The 22,334-nt window shown below is 37.7% G+C and overlaps 1 protein-coding gene across 1 annotated transcript in view; it reads right to left on the reverse strand.

The window, feature by feature from the left end:
• The window catches only part of DIAPH3 (diaphanous related formin 3), a gene marked incomplete at both ends in the record, with an annotated part of 452,874 nt that overhangs the window by 269,746 nt on the left and 160,794 nt on the right, over positions 1–22,334 (reverse strand). The window contains 3 exons of the mRNA XM_080917022.1: positions 13,785–13,899; positions 14,647–14,958; positions 17,613–17,717. Of these exons, the coding sequence (XP_080773148.1) occupies positions 13,785–13,899; positions 14,647–14,958; positions 17,613–17,717 (532 nt within the window). The remainder of the gene's footprint in view (positions 1–13,784; positions 13,900–14,646; positions 14,959–17,612; positions 17,718–22,334) is intronic.

The raw sequence follows: 22,334 nt of genomic DNA on the forward strand, positions 1-22,334 counted from the left end.
ACTAGTCTCCTTCCACAATTCTCACTGGCATGAATTAAAAGACAATTTGCTGAAGAAGTCTAAAATGATTTAACTTGTTTTATTGACCAAACATTAATTTAGTGTCACCGTGTGTCTGACATTCTTTTCATTCCTTGGTACATTACAGTAAATGAATCACAGATCCTTTTACTCAAGCAGTTTAAACTTCAGTAGGCATAGACAGAAAGGAAGATAAACACAAACACAGAAAAGAATTGAACTACATACTTGGTTGTGTTGAGTGACGCAGAGTAACGGCCCAAAGATCACTAGAATGGAAAGAGCACCAAAGGTGCCAGGACTTAACAGTAAGTGCAGAAGTACAAGCCAGGCTCAGAAAGAAGTGGGTACTGAGCACTCAGGTGAACACCAAACAGTAACTAACAGGACGATTTCTGGACTTAAGCTATGTCATGCAATGTGCCCAATGTGGAAGATCAGAAAGATCTGGGGCAGCTGGAGAATCCAAGACAGGAATGATGAGTGACTCCCAAAACTTTAGCATGTTCTGCCTCAAAAGGAAAACCTCGGTCCTGTAAAGGCGGCAATGAAAGGGAAATGGAACGGTCTGGATTTAAGCAGCCACTCCAGTGCTTAATGCAATGGAAGTCATTCTGCTAGTTGGATTGTTCCAGAGGCAAAGGGGGCGGTCCAGTTAAGATATTCAAGATTATATAAAGCAGGTGAAAGAGAAGGAAAATTAACTACATGGCCAATGTGCATCAAGGTTCTAGAACTACAGGAAGCCAATGGGAATAGCACATCAGGGCATACAAGACTGAGGACGCTTTTTGCATTTTTATAAGATTTTAGTGCATGTGCGTCTGTGAGATAAGTCTAGCAGAGCTGAGATTATTTACCTACAGAAGATTATGAGAGAGACCTTGAATACTTTTCTTTAAAAGCCTTGAAAACTCTATATCGAAACAAATGACTTCCAAAGTTTGTCCAAATGTAGAGGAGCAAAACAGGCACTAGTACAGTGTGTGCCTACAGGATGTCACAACGCTGCCCTACTGTCCAACAGGACAGAGGGGAAACACAATGTCAAATAGAAGCCACTGCCTAAAATTCAATCCCTCAGTGATGATGGTATTTTCAGGGCCATGGCTTTAGCTTGTCAGAATCTGACTCTACCACATTTAAAGCATCTAAACTAAGTCATCTCATCGTCATGAGGACCAGGCAGGTATCTAGGTCTCAGAAGACACTCACTGTACTTCCTGCTGCTCTATGTCTGTACTTCCCCATGAGTGCTTACAGGGTAAGTCCTGAAAATACTGTCAGCACTCTGAACCAGCACAACTGTACTATGCCGTACTACTGAGTTCTGGAAACACTGTTAAATCTGCTAAAGTGTGTCAAATTAAAAAAATAATTGGACAACTGTAAATCTCATATTTATTTTTATACAGACATATAATATTGAAAATGAAATAAAACATGGAAAATTAAAACTTATTAATGGCATATAGAATAACTTCAAAATATGGACACATCAAAGCTCTAAAGACTGATGTGCTTCATTTAATAGCAAACACAATTATCCCATTGGCTGTCTCTGTCTCCTGGGTTGAATCATAAGGCTCTGGGAGCATAGTGCCAAACTGTCCCACTGTGACCTGTGAAACCAGTAAAATAATTGGTTCTCTAATTGGAAAAGAAAAGAAGATTAAAGAAGGAAGGAAAGCTTTGCTTCGGGAAGAGTTTCAAGCAGTCTGAAGACAGCAAAGAAGGCCAGTATATAACAAAAAGACAACCATTAAAATTAATTGCAGATTTTGTGTGAAATATTGGTATTGGATTGGATTGGATAATTTGATAAATGTAATTTCTCTCAATGATGAGTTTTTCAATTAAAATAAACTTTCCAATGTATTTTAAATTATTCATTGAAATAAATAACTATAATATATTAAGTTGTTATGAAATTATATACTCATACCCACTTGTAGATGCTTGTTAAGTGTGAGTAATGTTTATTCCATGAAAACATCCTTCTCTCTCCAGTTCTCTATCATATAAACATAATTCAAACAAAAGTAAACTATGAAATATCACGGGTCAAGAATAATATAAAGTTTGATATGTAATTATTTTTTGAAAAATATTTACTTTATAGCCAATGTAATTTACTATCCAAAAGTTAATACTATACAAAATATATTTATATTTATAAATTAAAATTATTTCTGAACCTTAAACTACAGTGACAGTAACAACTTTGGTTTAAAGTCAGTGGTCTCAATATCCTAATAATATGCCTCTTTAATACAGTTCCTCTTGCTGTGTTGATCCCCAACAATAAAAGTCTTTTATTGCTACTTCAAAACTGTAAGTTTTCTACTGTTATGAATCATAATGTAAATATTTGATATTCAGGATATCTGCTATTGTGGCTCCTATAAAATGGTCATTGGACCCCAAAAGGTCACAAATTGAAAATGGAGAAGCTAGTGTATATTTTTAATAGGACCCCTATAGAATGAAGACTTTAAAGTACAATATGAATACAGAATTTACTAATTACCACCAAAAAGGAATATAGAAGCATATATTATAAACAAGAAAGCATATAGCATATATGACACCTGGTGTCCATTACTTATTTATCATATAGATGAATAAATGTGGTGGGAAAAAATCTTTTCTGGGGCTTATAAAGAGTTTTCCCTAGAAATAATGAAAAAAACCTATTGTGGTAACAAAAACATTGAGTTAATGTGACTAATAATTGTTCTACATAAACTCGTGAGCAGAGGAAATGGTTGAAGAGTTGAGTCATGGTGTCACAGGTTCCTGAATGGCACTGCTACAATGGGAATGAATCCATAAAGAGGGTACAAGGTACTGACTGACTCAATGGTCACTAAGCTTTAGCCATGTGTGCTGTCAGACCCTGTGACTCTCCGGTCTAGCATTGCTGCACTCCGGGAACTCCTTCCAAAGATACCATTCTATAATGGTTGAATATGCTACAAAATACGGGGGAACTATCACAATGTGGATATTGTAAAAGACTCTGGGGAAGGAAAAGCAACATGGAACAAGCACTGAGGTGAACTAATTTAAGCATGTGATTCCTTAAGAGAGCCTTTTCTTAGACAAGATCAGAAGCAGAGTCAGGCCAGGAAGATATAATGGGAGGGACCACAGCCAGTATCATTTGTAAATGGAGAACTTGCCAAAGAATATGGGTAGCCTTTGAAAGCTGGAAAACCTAAGGAAGCAGAATGTGTGTTTTAAGTATGAATGTGTGAGATTTAGGGAAAATTAGGGAGCAATGTAATAAAAAGGAAATACAATGGCCTTTTGTGGGCATAGTGATCCTTCCTACTTCTGCTTGCTAACTAGTCTCTGCCCAAGCTATGGAAAAAGCACAGAAAATAGACAAGAGGCCAAAACAAGACTGTCACTGAAATGAACATGGAGAGCACCCAATACCAGACTTCTGCTTTCAGTTGTTCTCTGCCAGCAAGCTTCCTCTTCAGTTGCCAAGAATGCTTCCTATATATGAGCACAGCAGGTAAAATGCTAAGAACCTTCGAAGTCCACCTTTGGGGCCATTAGGTCATATCCTGTGATGAATAGCTTCTAGTTGAAGATGTTTGAGATCCTTAAAGTGGCAAGTTCATGGCCAAGTAAAAAGACTGATACATATCTGCAGTTAAACTACAAACCAACATTCCCTTCTCCTTTTCCTTAATTTGTTACCAACTTAAAAAAATCAGCATCAAGCAAAGCTACGAATTCTAAGATATGCCAAGTACAATTGGAAGTCAGCAGCGCTTTAACAACTCTTCCAACTCCTGTCTATAACCTTGAAGATCAACAGCTCGGGGAAGAGTGAGCAGGGCGGTTCTGCTCCTGCAGGACTGAACCGCTCTGAGCCTTCTGTCAGTGCTCAGAGCCTAGGAAATTAACAGTTATCACATTTCCTGCAAATGCTGGGAAAATTTAGCTATAAGCTCTACTTGGCACTCATGGTCGCCTATCAATTGAGGGTTGCTTTATGCATCCTAACTCCTTAATTACATGAAGCCATCCATACCATGCTCCGTCTTCCTTAAAACTGTAAATGCCTGTCAAAAATAATTATTTAAAAGACCCAATGAGGTTTTATAAATGACAAAATGTAGCTTTTATTTTTCAAAATCACTCTGAAGCTGTTAAGATTCTAAACTAACCCATAACAAGAAAAGCACCATTTGAAAAAAAAAAAAATCCGCTTTTACATTTTACAAACAGTACAAAATTTCTCAAGCCTTAAAGCCAAAAGTGACATGTGCAGAGAAGGAACGGGTCCAGGAGAGAAGACACACCATGACCTTCATTCCCGACTAAACAACGTCCTCCCGCAAAACCTCAGAAAAGCACTACACCTGTCACACAACCCGAGGGGACACGGACACACAACCATTCTGAGGAAAGCTAATGAGACAGACCAGGGGGCACAAGTTACACCAGCAATCCAACAGAACAGAGTGCACAGAAGAAAGCCGACACATACAGAGCCAACAACTTCCTAACAAAAATACTACAAGTGAGTCCTGGGAAAGACCAGGCTGTTTCCAGAAACGATGCTGAAAAGATGGAGGTCCCAAGAATCGGAGAAGACTGGAACAGCCTTATATCCTGCAAGTTATGTGAAAATCAATTCCAAAAGGATTAAAGACTTAAACAAAAAGACCTGAAATGATGAAATTACAAGGGAAAACAAAAATGCTTCCAAACCCTGGAAAGGGGAAAAGGTTTGTTTTGGTTTTGGTTTACCTGAAACCCTGAAAAATAGGAAACATAAGCAAAAAATATATAACATGAAATTACATCAACCTCAAAAGCTTCTACACAGAAAAGAAAGCAATTATCTCAGAATAAGAAACAATCATCAAAGTAAACAGCCTGAAGTACAAGAGAAAACACCAGCAAAGAGCAGGCTCTACTGATGAAAAGAAGGTAATACCCAGAAAACAGGAAAAGTCCAAATTCAAAGACAAACTAGATCACTCAATTAAAATGGGAGGCAAATATTCCTGAATAGACATTTCTTTAAACAATGCCTCGGGGAACCCTAGAGTTATAAGGAAAATGTTAGTTAACACTGTTACTAGAAAAGGACAAACCAAATCCGTACAGGAAAAAAAAGACATTTATCAAGAAGACGATAGCAAATGATAGAAACTAATGGTAACTTACTACAGCCTTATAGAAAAATATTGTGCAAGGTACACAAAATATGAAAGAGTCAGATGATCCAGCATTCTCCCTAACATAAATACACCCAAAGAAAATAAAGTCAGTATGCTGAAGAACCAAATGCACGTATGAAAATACTCGTCACAAGAGCTAACAAACGACACCCACCTCAGTATCTATCAACTAATAAGTGGATAATAATACACACACACATATACATATGGTTATTTAACCACAGAAAGAATGAAGTTCTGTCACGTGCAACAATGTGAACAGAACTAGAAGCCATACGTTAAATGAAACGGGCCAGGCACAGAAAGAAAGAGTCACGTAACGCCACTCATAAAAATCAAAAAGGATTTTCGAAGAAGCCAAAAGCACAGTGATGGCTCACAGAAGATGGGAAAGGGGGCAGGACACAGATACCGAGACAGATACTGAGTACCAGGTCAGAGCTGGACGGAGGCAAGGGATCTGGCTGGCTGCAGTTCGGCTGAAGACGGATAACAGTTATGGCTGTATACTTCAAAAAGAACAGTGACTGCAGTCTCCATGAAAAAAAGACTGTCTGAAGACACAAGTAGATTTATCTCAATTTTAAAATTGTGCAAAAAGAACATATATCAAAGCACTATATGGTATCCCATAAATATGAACAACATTGGTGTCTTTCAACTTGATGAAAAGAAAATATGAACCTTCAGAAGAAAGATAGTTTTACTTCAGAGACAAAAAGTAAGTTACATTATAGAAAAGTCGGAGACGATAAACAAGACTGTACCAGTAGAAACGAAGCCTACAGTGTCAAAAGTAAGCTCTTTTTTAAGCAACACAATGAGCTGGCCACCGCAAAAGTTGCTTTACAATGTAAACGCTATGAGCCTCACAATAACGGCCTGAGACAGGCATTATGTCCCCCATTTGGCAGAGGAACACACTATAGCTCTAACAGCCAGGGTTATGCACTTGGAGGGTGGACTCCAGAGCCCCTGTGTCTCCTGTCCACACAACAGCATGCTGGTTGGTATTTACAGCTCAAATACTTACAGATGTGAATAGAGGTGACAAATGATGAAAGATGGTCTTAATAAAAAATGGCAAGTTTTAAAGCCTTTAATATAAACCATGGCATGAGGGTGAACTGCTGTGGGGCAGTGGTAAGGTGGCAGGAGATGAGAGGAAAATTATTTTAAATCAAAGAAGAAGACTTTAAATAAAACATAATAGGATTTCTTTTAATCAGAGAAGCAGCATGGCAGAGCAGGGAGAGTCGTGGCCTCACACTCAGATCTGTATTCTGTTCAGACCCTGCTTCTCTCAGATGAACTTCTCTTCAAAGCACAACTTTTGCCTACATATAAATGTAGAGAGCATGCCTTGTTTCTTTTCCAGAATTGTTTTGGAGAAGAAATACAAGTGTCAACAAGTAAACAAGTAAGTGTCTCAAAAACAAATCAATCGTATTGTATTATTTTTCTAACGAAGGAATTCCATGTTTTGTGTACATTTCCTATGTACTTTTATTAATACACGCAGTAAGTAGCAAGATTCAGGAACAGAGAGGGGGGAGCCTGGCCCAGAGGAACAGGCTCAGCTGCTCAACAGGTTGAACCACAAAGATCTCTTGGGCCTATAAGTTCAAAGACAACTGAAGAACAAAGCCAGATCCCATCTCAAAAAGGGTATGTGTTCTTTAAAGATTCAAATTTGGATGGAATATTTGAAAACGAAAAAATGTATTGGTCGTCTGAATCATTAAAAACAAAGTCCAAGCACATTTCAATAGCAAATTATCAACCCAGGCAACAAACACTGTCCACCTCTTTCACAAAGACACAATCAGAAAGACCCAAGGAAAGGGATGCAGCCAGCCCTGCCTAAGACTCAGTTGGCAGTAAAGCAAGTGGAAGCCTTTCTAGAGTAGAGCTGCAAGACACGGGCAAGGCAGAGCCACCTACACAGGAGAGCAGCTAAGCAATGGAGGCAGGTTCCAGTCTCACATGCAGGGTTCTAAGAGCTGTTGACATTACTGTAACTCAGTACCCTGGTCCACTCAGGAGGGCTGTAGTCAGGTGATATTTCACACTATGCATAAATTACCACTGAAAAGTGAACCAAGGAAACACAGTGTACCTCAACTTAAGTTTCTGTAAATGGTGCTGTAGAGATAGATATCAAGTATCATTAAATATCTGTACTGAAGAATGCAATTTTCAGTAGACACTGGAATGAAAAAAGTAAACCCTTATTTTAAAAAGAGGAATAAGCATGTGTGGCATCCACAGAAATGTGCAGTTCAGACTTTCCTTTAGAAAGATGTTCTACTCAATGGTAAAAAGTACATAGGAAGATCTAGACAGATGGGCTCTTAGAACCCTGCTCGGCTCCTGAGTGCAGGCCAAACATGTTTCAGGCATGACACCACACACAAGGTAATTAACCAGGACAACAGTCATAAATACTGGAATTTGCAGACTTTAACCAAGCATTTTCTGCCTGGTGAAAGTTTGTGGAGATTTAATCTCCTTTGCAGCCTGATGTAGGACTCTCTCCTGTAGTCCCAAGTTTACCTTTAGCCAATCTCTATCCCCTTTAAAAAGGAAAATTAGAAACAAAACCCATCATTGACAACAAAAACAAAGCCCTACTGTGGTCTGTCTTTTGAACTGTCTCTTCCCAGGAGAAAGCAAATAAAAATATACATTTATTGGTGTATTAAATACTAAATGTCATTAAATAATCAGCTAGATTGAGGGTTTTAAAAAACTATCCTTAATTTTCAAAGACTGAAAGATTAAGTAAAATTTTAAAGTATTTAAAATAACTCCAGTATATAATAAAAAGAATACTGTGTAAATGTGATCTATGTTCTTGTATGAAGTAGAATGGAAGGAAAACAGAAATTTTAAGAAGAGGTTAGCAAAAACACTGGTGGCTTTTTTTTTTCCCTAGTGACTCTGAGCCTCCAGGAATAACGCAAACATAACTTTGAAATCTCTTGAACAATGCACCTAGACAAGATAGAACTGAGGTGGCAAAGGTTTCTAGCCTTGCTTCCCAATTGAGATGCACAAAATATATGAGACCTGCAAAACAAGGAAAATATTTAGGACATAAAAGTCAGATGCCGAAATAACCTAGCCTCTAGAGAAATCAGGGTTGGGCTTACAGAAACACCTGAACACCCAGTCATCACAAGGTAACTTGCACTTTAAAACTACAAAAATATGTGCATTAACAGAACGCAGAAAGTCTATATTCTTTTAGAAAAGGATTTAATATCCTATTTGATATCAAATGCCTAACTAAGTAGTATGTAACTAGCAAGAAGAGCCACACATTAGCTCGTGAGTGCTCTGTCAGAGCTCTTGTTACATGCTCCATGGTGGAGCAGGGTTACTTCATAACACCAGAGTCCTTCCTGATCTAAGCTAATCAGTGCAGTACTAGGAAGGTGGGAAGTGCACTTGGAAGACGAATAATGTAGTTCAATTGTAAGTGGGGATCAGGGCTACAGACTCAGGCACAGACAAGGCAAAGATTAGTTTGTTCAAAAGAGAAAGAATGCACAAAGCTATTAAAGTACAAATGGTTAAGTGTCTCATTTCATTAATAAACAAAATAAGAAATTAGGCAGAGAATGAATAAAAACAAAACCAAAGTAACAAAAGAAATAGGTGTGAGAGAAGACAATGGCTACCAACACACCACTAACAATGTTTACATTTTAATCCTAAGAATAACAAGGAACATGAGTGACAAACCCTCACCGATAGGAGTCCAGTCACACCCCCTGCCCTGACACCACACTTCCTGCAGTGAAAGACAGGAGAACAGGACAAAGGCAACATAAACACAACAGCAAGTAAGCATGCGTGTGCACATGCACAAGGGAGCCCCCGCGCGCGCACACACAGACACACACACACATCCTCCTTACTGTTTACATCATCTGCACTATATAAAAGACATATTTCTAGTCACAATGACCTATAAAACCTCTATCACTTTACATAACATGAAAACCAGGTAAAGTGTGAACTAGAAAGACATCTTTGATTCCTGTATTAACAAAGTCATATTCATTGGTACCTTTAGTCTATTTCTATGAAAACTATATTTTCATTAATTTTTTCTCCCCCCCCCCCCGCCCCGTGTGTGTGTGTTTGACAGAAAGAGAGGGATTCATGAGCAAGCACATGGTAACCGGTGGTGTGGACAACATCTGAGGACAATTTTGGGAGTCAGCGCTACCTCTACCCGCCCCCCTCTCTCTCATATGGATACAGAGGTCATAAGGTTGGCAGAGCACGTACTATATTAGCTGAGCAATCTCACTGGCCTGTACTATAAGACATTTTAAGAGTAAATTCCAAAACCTTCAATACAGCGTTCACCATAACTGATAATGGTGTGATAAGTGTCTCACAGTGTAACAGGTCCCACACTACCTATTTCATAATTTCCAGGAGGCTTTAAATCTTGTGACATTCAGTGATGGACATGACTGAGTAATATTCCCTAGAGAAATATTTAATTCTCAACTTACTTTTCCATAATGTTCCTAATTACTATTTGTCAAGTGTCATTTTTTGTTTAATTTAGGTCACATCCATTTGGGAATTACCTCTTTGTTAGCATATGTTCCCACGAATCACCCTGTGTTGTTATAAATTAGACCATTCAACGGGTGGGTTTTTCTGGTACTTTGGAACATTTGACGCACTTTCATGTACTACAAAAGAATTATGTTTTAAATAGAGAATGACATCTTGACCACAGCCAAGACACTGTGATGATCCACGGCTTGTCTCTAGCTACACAACCCCAGCACGTTGTCCACTCAACTATGACATCAGAGAGCTAAGCTTGATTTCTTCTTAAGTACAAAATCCATGAACTGTTATTATATGCCATGACTGTTCATTCTGTTGAAAAATTGTTTATAAAACCAGTTTATTAGTCATATCTGGAAAATATGACACACCTGTTACAAAATGTGATTACTTCAAAATGCTAACAAATGTGAAACCAGATTTCCATAATAAATCAGTCCAAATGAATTACACTGTTCATATACTACCAGGAAGCCCTTTCATCCCTATTAAGTTAACAGTTTGTGAATAATGTAAGTAATATTTATTTTAGTTGACAACTGCAACACCAATAACCTGTTAGGACACTTTAATCCATTTCCCAACAGCCTGCAAAAAAATTAACAGATGCTTCCAATCTTGTAAAGAGAGTGATTAGGATTGCTTTGATGATACCAAATGTTCAAAATATGAATATTGTGATTAAATTTGACATTATATATATATATATATAAACAGTGCTTTATATAACCTGGCTAAGTACTAGCAGAAGCTAAAAACTATAAAATACGTCAGCTCTTCTGAAATCACAATCAGTATGTTTTGTTCCAGTTTTCATCTGCTTCACCTGAGAAGCTGACTAATTTACTAAGACTAAGATGGTAAAAGCAACAGGAGCAATGGGAGAGGTTCTCTTATTTAGTTCAATTTTCCGAATATCCACAACAAAGCTGAACATGCAAAATACAGCAGCATTTGTTGGTTTGAATAATAGATATCCAATAGTGAGAGACAGTTAAACAGATAAATAGGAGGAAGAAGAAGAAGAGGAAAAAGATTGGAAATTTTCCATATATATTTCCAAAAGAAAGGCTTAGAGGGTGTGTATACTTTCAAAGATATGACAAAAGCATTTTCTCACCACAACAGTAATATGAATGAGAAAAGAAAGATTAAAATTAAGAACAAGATGATATCTCACTGAAAATACGTAGGAAAAATACACATATATATCATACGTACATAATGTATGCATACACAGATAGCATATACATACATGGCCAATAGGAGTTAAGAGATAAAATCCATATCCCATACCCTTACCAAGAACATGGCTATGACTATGGTCAGTTGAGGAAAGATGGCTCTGTGTAAAGTAAAAAGTACTTTATGATCACTGGAACCATGATGATGCAGTAAAAATAAACCAGGATAACCCAAAGACTACCCAGCCAGCTGTGCTCAAAGCTTGCCTTAAGTCCCAAACTCTGGAACCACAGTTTATGTGTGCATGTGTGTGTGTGTGTGTATATATTACTTTCTATTTATTTCACATGCTTATTATCATGCAAGATTATTATCTGCATAGTAAATATATATTATATATTACATACTATAGATAATAAATAAAGAAGGAATGAAAAAAATTGAGATGAGCAAAGGGGGAAAGAGGAAAGAGAGAAAGAAAAGAATGCAGCCAAGTGAACAGCAGAGCTGAATGGGGATTACAGGTTCCTCCCCACTTGGCAGGATGCTGAGAACTACAAATACCAACTACTGGAACAAAAGTGTACCAGAAACAAACGCCTAAGTCTGTCGTAAACATCAGGGTATAAACACTGGCCAAATGGGAGGGGAGGGTGAAACAGATATGTCTGTATCAAGTTTCTAATCGACTGGAATCACCTCTTTTGATCTTATTATGTATTTCCCCACGCTTAGAAAACATGGAAGATTATTACCTCCACAGAAAATGCTCAAGACTGAATTTCCACCCTTATTAAATGAGAAATATCCTAACTACTCACTGCAAAGATTCAAACAATAAAACACAGACACACTTATATAAGCATTACACCCTTCACTAATTGAAGACTCTACTTCAGATGCAAACTACTGGTTAAAATCATCCACATTTATCCCTCTATCCACTCCTACCACACACAGACCGGAATCTCGGGGATTGTAATAGGATTGTGAACTTAACTAACGAATATTAAGGAGCAATATTTGATTCTGAATTCAGAAATAATACATCGTAACCAACTTTGGGATCATTGTACAGAGGCAAATGTGGGCATTTACACATGATGACTCAGCAGACAGACCAAAACAGATGACATGGAACAACCACTCCATGCTACACACACATCCACACATGAGGTTTGGAACATCCTTTTTCCTTTCATTTGGATCGCTCCCTATAAATGTCTATACTTTCTCTCTAAGCAACACAATAGCTGCCCGTTTTCATTAAAACACTTATATACTAGAAATATCTGGAAAATACCCATGACTCACCATGCAATGCTCTCAAGGAATGATCAACATCAAAGAAATAGTCATTTTACATACTATGTCTGATTGTCATTATGAAATGTTGGCATTGCTCAGAATCTTAACCCTGGCTTTAAAATTCTTTTTATTCAGCATAAAAAAAAATATCATTCACAGTCATAGGATTAAATACATAAACATAAACCAAGCTCAGGTGAGCTGAAGAAACACATGGCATAGACGTTGTCAGCTTTAGTTGAAAGATTTTACAGCAAAGCGCCACAACATGGAAGAGGCAAACAGAAGTCTACTCCAAGAAGTATCCTCAGTTCACACCTTACTCTTTCCACCAGTATTAGATTTAACAAATGGATTTCTCCCCCTTGCAACCATGAATCTCAAGGCTAAAGTTAGATGACTTAAGAATTTTTAAAGGTCCAATTATTTCATTTAGGGCTAACACTACAGCTAAATTAAAGACATGCTAACAAGTTTCCCTTTTGAGCCTCATTAATTAAGAAAGTAATCAGAGTAAGACAGGAGAAAGAAGGGTAGCTCAGTGGCAGCCTCACCTAAATAGCTTTGAGGTACCGCCATTTTTCCTACTAGCAAGGCAAAGGGAAAACTAATCAATTCCAGATTGTGAAATCTGAAATTCTGAAGTGTTTTACATGTAAATACATATTTTAACTACACACATTTCCCTTGATTGCCTGAAGACTGAACTAATCTTATTCAAAGGAAATTTTGATTCACTATAATCAAAAGGTAAAATTAAGACCTGCTTACTTCACAAGTTTTCCTTGGGTGAGCTTGTCAAACATTCCCTGCTGTCTTTAAAGGCCACAATGAAGAATTTTCAATATTTTATTCAAGACAAATCCAACACAGAAATACCTAGTAATTCTACAATTACTTGTGAGACAAAGTTTATAATTTACAATTATTTCTTAAGAGCTTCTTATTTATTATTATATTTTAGGAAGATTTCAATAGATATGAATGAATTTTTAAGGTTCAGACAGTATTTGTAAACAGGTGTGATGATCAATTTGAATCCTATATATTAGGCATATCTAACACTGTGCTTAGTAAACAGCATATATTTAATAAGTCAATTCCTCTCTAGACATACTGAGGCAAGACAAAATTTCACCTCATATTGTCTCTGGAAATGCACAGCTTTGAGGAGAAAGCCTACATGATTTCAATAGACCAGCTTTGAAATGATTTTACATAGAAAACTCTAAGTATCAAAGTGCATATTCAGAATTTTTAATTTAAAATTGTTCATATGATCACCTATGTGGGAAAAATTGCTTTGAAACATTTCATTAGATTATTTATGTATGTATATGTAAAAGAAATGTACCACCATGTACCATAACTCCTGGTGTATTCCACACATTAGTAACTATAAAGAACCAGTGTTAAAATTCTTTAAAATAAAGTTAGTAACCAAGCTATTAAACTTACCTTTTTCTTGGCAACAGAATGTGTTCTCAAGTTTACAAAGCAAATCCCTATTTTCATACTTATTTTCATTTACTTTTATCCAGAAACAGTTCTCAGACATTTCATTTGGTCCGATCTGCAATCAGAGAAGGGCAACTCATAAACAGGTGGACGCTTCACCCACCCTGGCCCACCACGGCACACAGACCACCATCCCAGGGCTTCAGCAGATGTTCATGACGTCGTCTCCCTAAGAAATGTCCCCAAAGTCTGCCCAGTGACAGACTGATCCGGCAGAATATTGATATTGTATTGTAATAAGGAGAAGAAAACAGTTTCCATGATCAAATGCTATATGCATTGAAGATTAATTTCTTTCTTCATAACTGTGATTTTCAGTTATTAGTAAGGTTGGTTTGCATTATGCATCCCGAAGGGAGTTAACATCACATACCATCCCCCACTCCCATTTACACGATCAGGAGAAACTCCTTCAGCACTATTCAGAATATCTATGATGTCTGCAAGCTAATAGCTGCCAACAGGAGGAGGGAACTACAAAAGCTAACATTTTGAATTTTTGAGAAACACTTCATACTTACACTGTTAAAGGCAATAAGGTTTATTTACAAATCAAGCTCCCATAAAATTGTCAACTCGCACCAAATTTATAAATTAGAAATTATTAGACTATAGCAAAGTACTTGACCTCAACACTTCCAACAAAAAATACATACATTAAACATATGTACATATGTGATCTATATATGCCATATCACTTGTTGCCATTACAAGAGTTCCCATTAGAAACTATGTATTAGTAAAAATAAATTGAAGTGTTAATCTAGGAAGAAGTATGTCTACCCCCACTAGTAAGCCTTACCTTTAACCAATTTAATCTTCTCATGCTGATTTCAGGTTTAAATTCTTTCTTCGGTTTCAACCCAAATGGCAGGTTTAATGGAGTAGAGCTTTGCCCACCGAGAAATCCCAAAGGAGGTGGTGGTGGGGGTACTGGGCCACCAAATGGCACTGCCATTCCTGGGAGTGGTGGAGGTGGTGGAGGAGGGGGTGGTGGGGGAGGTGGCACTCCTGCTCCGAGTGCTGGTGAGGCAGGAGGAAAGACTGAAGGGCCAGGTTCACCTTCTGCAGAAGTTTGCAAAGGAATTTTAGTACCAGGTGGCAAGGCACCAAACTGGAGAAGGGAAAAAGAAATAGAAAAATATTAAGAATGTGTACACAAATAGTAAAAGTACTTTTTTTTCAAAATAAGTTATTAAATTTAAAGTGCTAGGACTTAGCAATTGCTTATAAATTTCTATAAACATTTCCTCCAATTTACCCATATAACCATAACTTTCATTCTCAGTTTCCCCATTTTGAAGCACTTACTGATAGAAATGGGCCATTGAGACTGGAAAACTAAACAGTCAGAAGTCTCCAAGTAACACTGGAAGCCTTCTGAGGAAGTAAGTGTATTCAGGGTGTGCGGAGAGCGTAGAGCAGGGGGCAGTCTCTCTACAGACAGTGTTGTACGTTTCACATATACATAATGCATTACCACTGTTACGTTTTCTCAGAATACAAAACTTTACTATATGTCTACTTTCCTATAGATAATAAAATTTCACATGTGATAAGATTCAGGAAAAAGTGTGTGCGTATGTATGTATGTATGTATGTATGTATGTATGTATGTATGTATGTATGAATGAATGTACGTAATTTCCAGCATGAGTATCTTTGCTCCAGTCTTCTCTATGGGATCCAAATGCATGTCAGGGGGAGAGAAGAGAATCTAAATTAACATCATGGATTGTCTCCTGGATACCTTTAGGAGATGTTCTTTTAATTCCATGTGTATGCCAAACTCAAATACATATACAGAATATACTAAAATCAGGTTCCAAGTACCAGTTGTCCCAGTCACCCAGAACATTCCTTTACCCTGACTTCTACACAGAGATGACCATGTCGCTGATGACATACAAGCTCTCTGAGGAATAAGTCTGCACTCTGTTTCTAATCCAAAGATTGCAGTAGCTGCACAGTGACTGAAGAAACGAAATGGGCAAATGAGTAATAAACAAAGACAAGAATGCAAACAAGGGCCACGATCCTGGCGTAAAGGAATATTGAATTTTTGGGGAATGGGGCTTTTGATTGTCAAAAGTCACAAATAAACAAAATAAAATCAGGACTTGCAAAGAATCCACAGCATCTACTCCTCATTTTGTTTGTTACATTCCCATGGAAAAGACAGAGTGGAGGGACTAGATTGGAACTAAGCAGAAAAGTCTGGGCTAATTTTTATAACATGACAATTACTTTTTGTAATTAAAATTACTAACAAACTATGTATATGTATGTGTATATCTATCCATACATCTCAGCATATGCATAAAACAAATATGGCACATAAGTCACAGTGTTGGGAAGAGGGAAAGGAAAATGAAAACAAATGTCGTGGGTAGTTAGAGGAAGACTGTGCACAGCAATCATATTCCTAAAACAAGTTTCTACTCAATGCCCATGGACGAAGGTTGTCACTGTGCAACATTTAAAACAATATAGGGGGTTCCTTTATTTTATTTCAGTCCAAGTTTTTATTTTCAGCCTAAGTTTTCCCTATTTTATAAAAACAAGACAAAAGTCAATGATTTGTCCAAAGATTATATATATATATATTAATCCTGAATTTTCAAGAAAGAATCAAGTGGAAAATTTTTAAATAACATTCTGAAATTTATATTAGCCAAAGGCAGAAAAAGTCACAAATATTTTAGCTATTTCAAGTCAATAATCTATAAAACAGACACACTCATACACATATAAACAAAGCCCTGTTTAATATAAAAAGAGCCTTATCTTAAGCAGACCCTCCATACAAGAAAATAAAAGAAAATAAAAAAGACAAAGAGAATACTATCATTTAATGTCATATTCAGTAACACGGGCCGGCCTCAAATTCTCATCTATTCTCCTGCCTCAGACTCTGAAAACCTAAGACTGTAGGCATATAGTGCCATTCCTGGCTAATAGTTTTCTTGTTTACAAAAACTTTTACTTTTTAGCAATAGACAGAATCTTATAGGGTGTCTTCCAGAAGTTTTAGTCCCAAAGTTAGCGTTGTATATGCAGAAGAAAACAAGAAGGCCAGTCATGTTGGACACAATGCACCTGAGCCATGCCCATATGGCCATAAATTAGCATGAAAGCAATGTCAGATCCTGTGGCTCAGGATCGCGCATGGAGATCTGTAGAGAGAAATGCAGCTCTGATCGTGTAACAAATGCAGATGATGTACTTGACATCTCGTGTCTCATGTGTACAGCGTGCAAGCGAGCTATCAATTCATAATCCAGAGTTTCTCCTTTTTGTCATGTTTAAATCTATTTACTTTTGGAAATTGAAAAATTATCAGAAAATGTTCTTATTCAGCTAGGGGTTATCTTTTCGAGCAAGGAAAGCCATAGGCTGAACGTTTGGAAAAAGTAAGTAGCTAGAGCAATAATTTCCTGCAGTAGGATAAAGATCAGTGACGAATGTAAGAGTAAAGGACTTTCTTAACCTTTATGCTTAATTATTTAGGAAACATGTGACTTTAAACGCACAACCCAAGTGAAGCATAGGGAAGCCAGTTAATTAGGATAGTCATAAAAACTCGAGGAAAATGTGACAAAGAATATCTTTACAGTATAAGCAGCAGCCTAGAGACATACATGGATAATACTGAGAAACATACAAGGAAAACTAAAGTTTATATATTTCGAGACTTTGGCGATCTAACATGACCTTTGTTCCCCTGCTATGACTTCAAAATCAAATCCAATCGAGATGGTATTTTACCTGGGATTTAAAAGCTTGTAACTCTGCTTGAAGCTCATTAATCTTTGCCTCTTTTTTCTGCAATTGAGCCTGGGTTTCTTGATGGTCAGTACACTCTTTTTCAAACTGAAAAGGAATAAAAGAGAGGGAAAGATGGAAATAAAAAGCATTATTCTTCATATAAAAATAGGGTCCTAATGATCTGTCAATAAAACCCTTCTGAATCAGTTTCATAAAAGGAGTGGCATATTCCTGACAAGCCTTTCTCTAAGTCTCTCCAGGTCCCTGAAAAATCATTTATTCAGAAGGGAAGAGACAAAACCTGAAGAGGAAGACCATGACCTTCTATTCCCAACAGAACAAACAGACCCATAGTTATCTACAACCCTGGCATTTTTCTTAAAAGTCCGTAAATATCATGGCGAGTTTGAATAAAGCAACAGAAAGCAAAGCATTGTATTGCCTTCGCTGCCACCCAACACCTGCAGAACCTGATACTGGAAATGTATCCAACGTCCATCAGTATGATTTAAAACTATTCCCTTTTAATAGTTTTAGTGGTTCGTAACTTCAATCCATAAACACATTAACTGTTTGGTTTGTTTTTCTTATAGCTTATCTCCTGTTATCTTACAGAGATTAATGATAAATTAGTTTTTCAAAGTCCCTGGTACAATACCTTCTGGGAGAAAGGCAAATAATAAAATCTGGTGTTCCAATGAGTTTTCTAATTTATATAGCCACTCACCACAGGTTCCTAACTTGCATTCAAATAGTTTCACATTGCCTTCAAGATTCAAAAACCTATCCTGAGGGAGCTGAATTTGAATAGAGCATTGTCTCATAATCAAGAACAAGTATGTGGCACTTCTTCAAAGGAAAAAACACACACACAAAAAGATACAAATTCTTTGTGCCCCAGACTGTGCATGTTGTTCAGCACAACACAGACCACAGTGTAGTATGGACCTTGTTCCTAGGGCTTCTACTGCTGCAACAACACATCATGACCAAAAACCAAGCTGGGAAGTGAAGTATTCAACATATGCTTCCTCAACACTGGGCACCACTGAAGGAAGTTAGGACAGGAACTCAGGGCAGGACCCTGGGGCAGAAGCTGATGCAGAGGCCATCAATGGGAGCATCTTACTGGATTCCTTCTCATAGCTTCCTCAGGCTCCTTTCTTCTAGAAACCAAGACCACCTGCCCAGGGAAGTCACCACTCACCATGGGCTCGGTACTCTCCCAGAGATCACTAATTTCAAAAATGCCTTACAACAGGATTTCATGGAGGCATTTCCTCAACTGAGGCTCCTTCCTCTTTGATGACTCTTGAAAGAAAATTTTAATCCAGCAACACAGTTCTGCCACAGGGCCTATGTGAAGACTGAGGTCCGTATGATCCTGCTGGAATGCAGACCTACCACACACCTTTAATACCTCTGGCTGGAATACGAACAGTTAGTTTTTAAAAGGAAGTAGTCATGTTTGAAAATGACATCAAATTGAAGGGCAGGGAAAGTGACAAATCAGAGAAAGGTTTGACAGAATGAATCAGAGATGGGATATACCCAGCTCTCGTGAAAATAGACAGGAAAAATGGTGGCTTACAAGAGAGAAGCATAGAGAGAGGAAGAGAGGAGGCAGGGTTTTTTTTTTTTTTTTTTTTTTTTTTTCTTATTTTTTTTTAATTAGATGCTCTCTGTATTAACATTTAAAATGTTATCCCCTTTCCCCCTCCCACTCCACTAATCTCCTCAAAGGTGCACTCTCTCCTAATCACCCTCTCTACCCCATTGCTTTGTCATTCCCCTACATTGGGAAAATGTGCTCTCCCTGGACCAAAGGTCTCTTCTCACACTGATGCCAGACACTGGTATCTTCAGCTACATATGCAACTGGAGCCATGGGCCTCTCAATGTGTGCTCAATGGTTGGTGTTTTAGTCCATGGGAGTTGTGGAGGGTTTGGTTGGTTGATAATGTTGTTCTTCCTATGAGGTTGCAACCCTTTTCAGCTCCTTTAGCAGCTTCATTGACATGTTTGCAGCAAACCATCAGACTGAACACGGGACCTCCAATGGAAGGAGGCAATTTTACCATGACAGCTTTACAGAGACAGGCTGCGGTGATGAGAGAATGAGAAGGGGCCAGAAGACTAGAACAGATTTCCAGAGATCGAGACCAAGCAGAGAAGTTCAGTCACAGGCTGAGACAAACAAGATTGAATCAGTCAGCTTAGAAAGGAGATTGGGCCAGAACAGCTGAATTGAACCAGCCAGCCTGAGTTCAGAAAGAACTAGAAAGGGTGAGTTTACTCAGCAAGCCTCCGAGATGACAATTACATCTGGTGAATAAAAATTATCTTTACATACTCTAGCTTGGGTCAAGTTGACACACAAAGTCAGCCAATTCAGCCATTAAGTTTACCTCTATTTTATTTAAATTGAAGCCATTTTATTCCCCCATAAAATTGAAAAGTCACTGAGATTTAAAAAAAAAAAAAAGCACAGTTTCTGTTTTCACAACCTGAGTTATTCAGGTGAAATCACAACAGATTCCAATAATGAATATATTTGTTTTATAATGCTTATCGATTTCTTAAGTATAGAGTAGTTCTGGTTCCCAGAAAGAGGTAAAATTGTGCATAGTCCCATGCGCCCACATCTGCATGGCATCTCAGTTCTTTAGTCTTTGAAGTACAAAAGCATCTTTAGGTTTCATAACTAAAATGCCTTCAGTTAGAAAAGTTACTTTCATTTCTACCTTCCAAGAGAGAAAAATGCATTACAAACTACAAGTTTTGTGCCCAGTATAACTGAATAACAGACAGAGAAAAGTGAAGGAGGAAGGGAGGGGAGGACTACAAAGGCAGGCCAGTGAGTAATGGAACTTGCTGCCAGACCAGACTGTGGTGACTAGTACCTACATAAAGGCTAGAGAGAAATGACGTCCACCAATTGTCCTATGACCTACACATGTGTACCATGGCACATATGGACATGAATAAACGAATGAAAATCTTTGAATGTTTTGAAACAGGCAAATAATAAAAGTATATTCTGTAAAAGAAATAATTTTCTCTAACTAAGCAAGTGAAGGACTTGTACGACAAGAACTTCAAACCTCTAAAGAAGGAAATTGAGGAGGATCTCAGAAAATGGAAAGATCTCCCTTGCTCATGGATTGGAAAGATCAACATCTTAAAAATGGCCATCCTACCAAAAGCAATCTACATATTCAACGCAATCCCCATCAAAATTCCAACACAGTTCTTCATGGAATTGGAAAGATCAATGTGCAATTTCATATGGAACAACAAAAGACCCAGAATAGTGAAATCCATCCTCAACAACAAAAAAAAAAACATCTGCGGGAATCACTATCCCTGACCTCAAGCTATATTACAAGGCAATTGTGCAGAAAACTGCATGGTACTGGTACAGAAATAGGCATGTGGATCAATGGAATACAATAGAAGATCCAGAAATGAGCCCTCACATATATGGTCACCTGATTTTTGACAAAGGAGCAGTAAACATTCAATGGAAAAAAGACAGCCTATTCAACAAATGGTGCTGGTAAAACTGGCACTCAACATGCAAAAGAATGAAAATAGACCCTTTCTTATCTCCTTACACAAAGCTCAAGTGTAAGTGGATCAAAGATCTCCACATTAAACTAGATACACTGAAACTATTAGATGAGAAAGTAGGGAAAACTTTAGAACATATAGGCACAGGAGAAAATTTTCTGAACAAAACACCAACGGCTCAAGCTCTAAGGTCAAAGATTAACAAATGGGACTTAATGAGATTGCAAAGTTTCTGTAAGGTGAAGGACATTGTCAAGAAAACAAAACGGCAGCCAACAGAATGGGAAAAGATCTTTACCAACTCCACATCAGATAGAGGCCTAATATCTAAGGTATACAATGAACTCAAAAAGCTAGACACCAGAGAATCAAATAACCCTTTTAAAAAATGGGGTACAGAACTAAACAAAATGTTCTCAGTTGAGGAATATCGAATGGCTGAGAAATATCTGAGGAAGTGCTCAACATCCTTAGCCATCAGGGAAATGCAAATCAAAACAACCCTGAGATTCCACCTCACACCAGTCAGATTGGCCAAGATCCAAAACTCAGATGACAGCAGATGCTGGCGAGGTTGTGGAGAAAGAGGAACACTTCTCCACTGTTGGTAGGGTTGCAAACTAATACAACCACTCTGGAAATCAGTCTGGAGATACCTCAGAAAATTGGACATAATACTACCTGAAGATCCAGCTATTCCACTTCTGGGCATATACCCCAGAGACACCTTAGTACACACCTAAGATATATGCACCACAATGTTCATAGCAGCCCTATTTATAAAATAGCCAGAAGCTGGAAAGGACCCAGATGTCCTTCAGAAGATGAATGGATACAAAAATTGTGGTACATTTACACAATGGAATACTACTCAGCCACCAGAAACAATGACTTGACCAAATTCTTAAGAAAATGGCTGCATCTAGAGAATATCATCCTGAGTGAGATAACCCAGTCACAAAAGAACAGACATAATATGCAGTCACTGATAGTGGGATGCTAACCCCAGAGGCTTGCACTAACCCAGAAACAACTCACAGACTGTATGAAGTCCAAGAAATAAAGAAAACAAAACAAAACAAAACAATCTTTACACAACAAGAAAACTTTGACTATTTTCATGTTACATTTTGTTTTGCATGTACTTTG

This window comes from Micromys minutus (assembly GCF_963924665.1).
Source record: "Micromys minutus genome assembly, chromosome: 5".
Taxonomy (NCBI): Eukaryota; Metazoa; Chordata; class Mammalia; order Rodentia; family Muridae; genus Micromys; species Micromys minutus.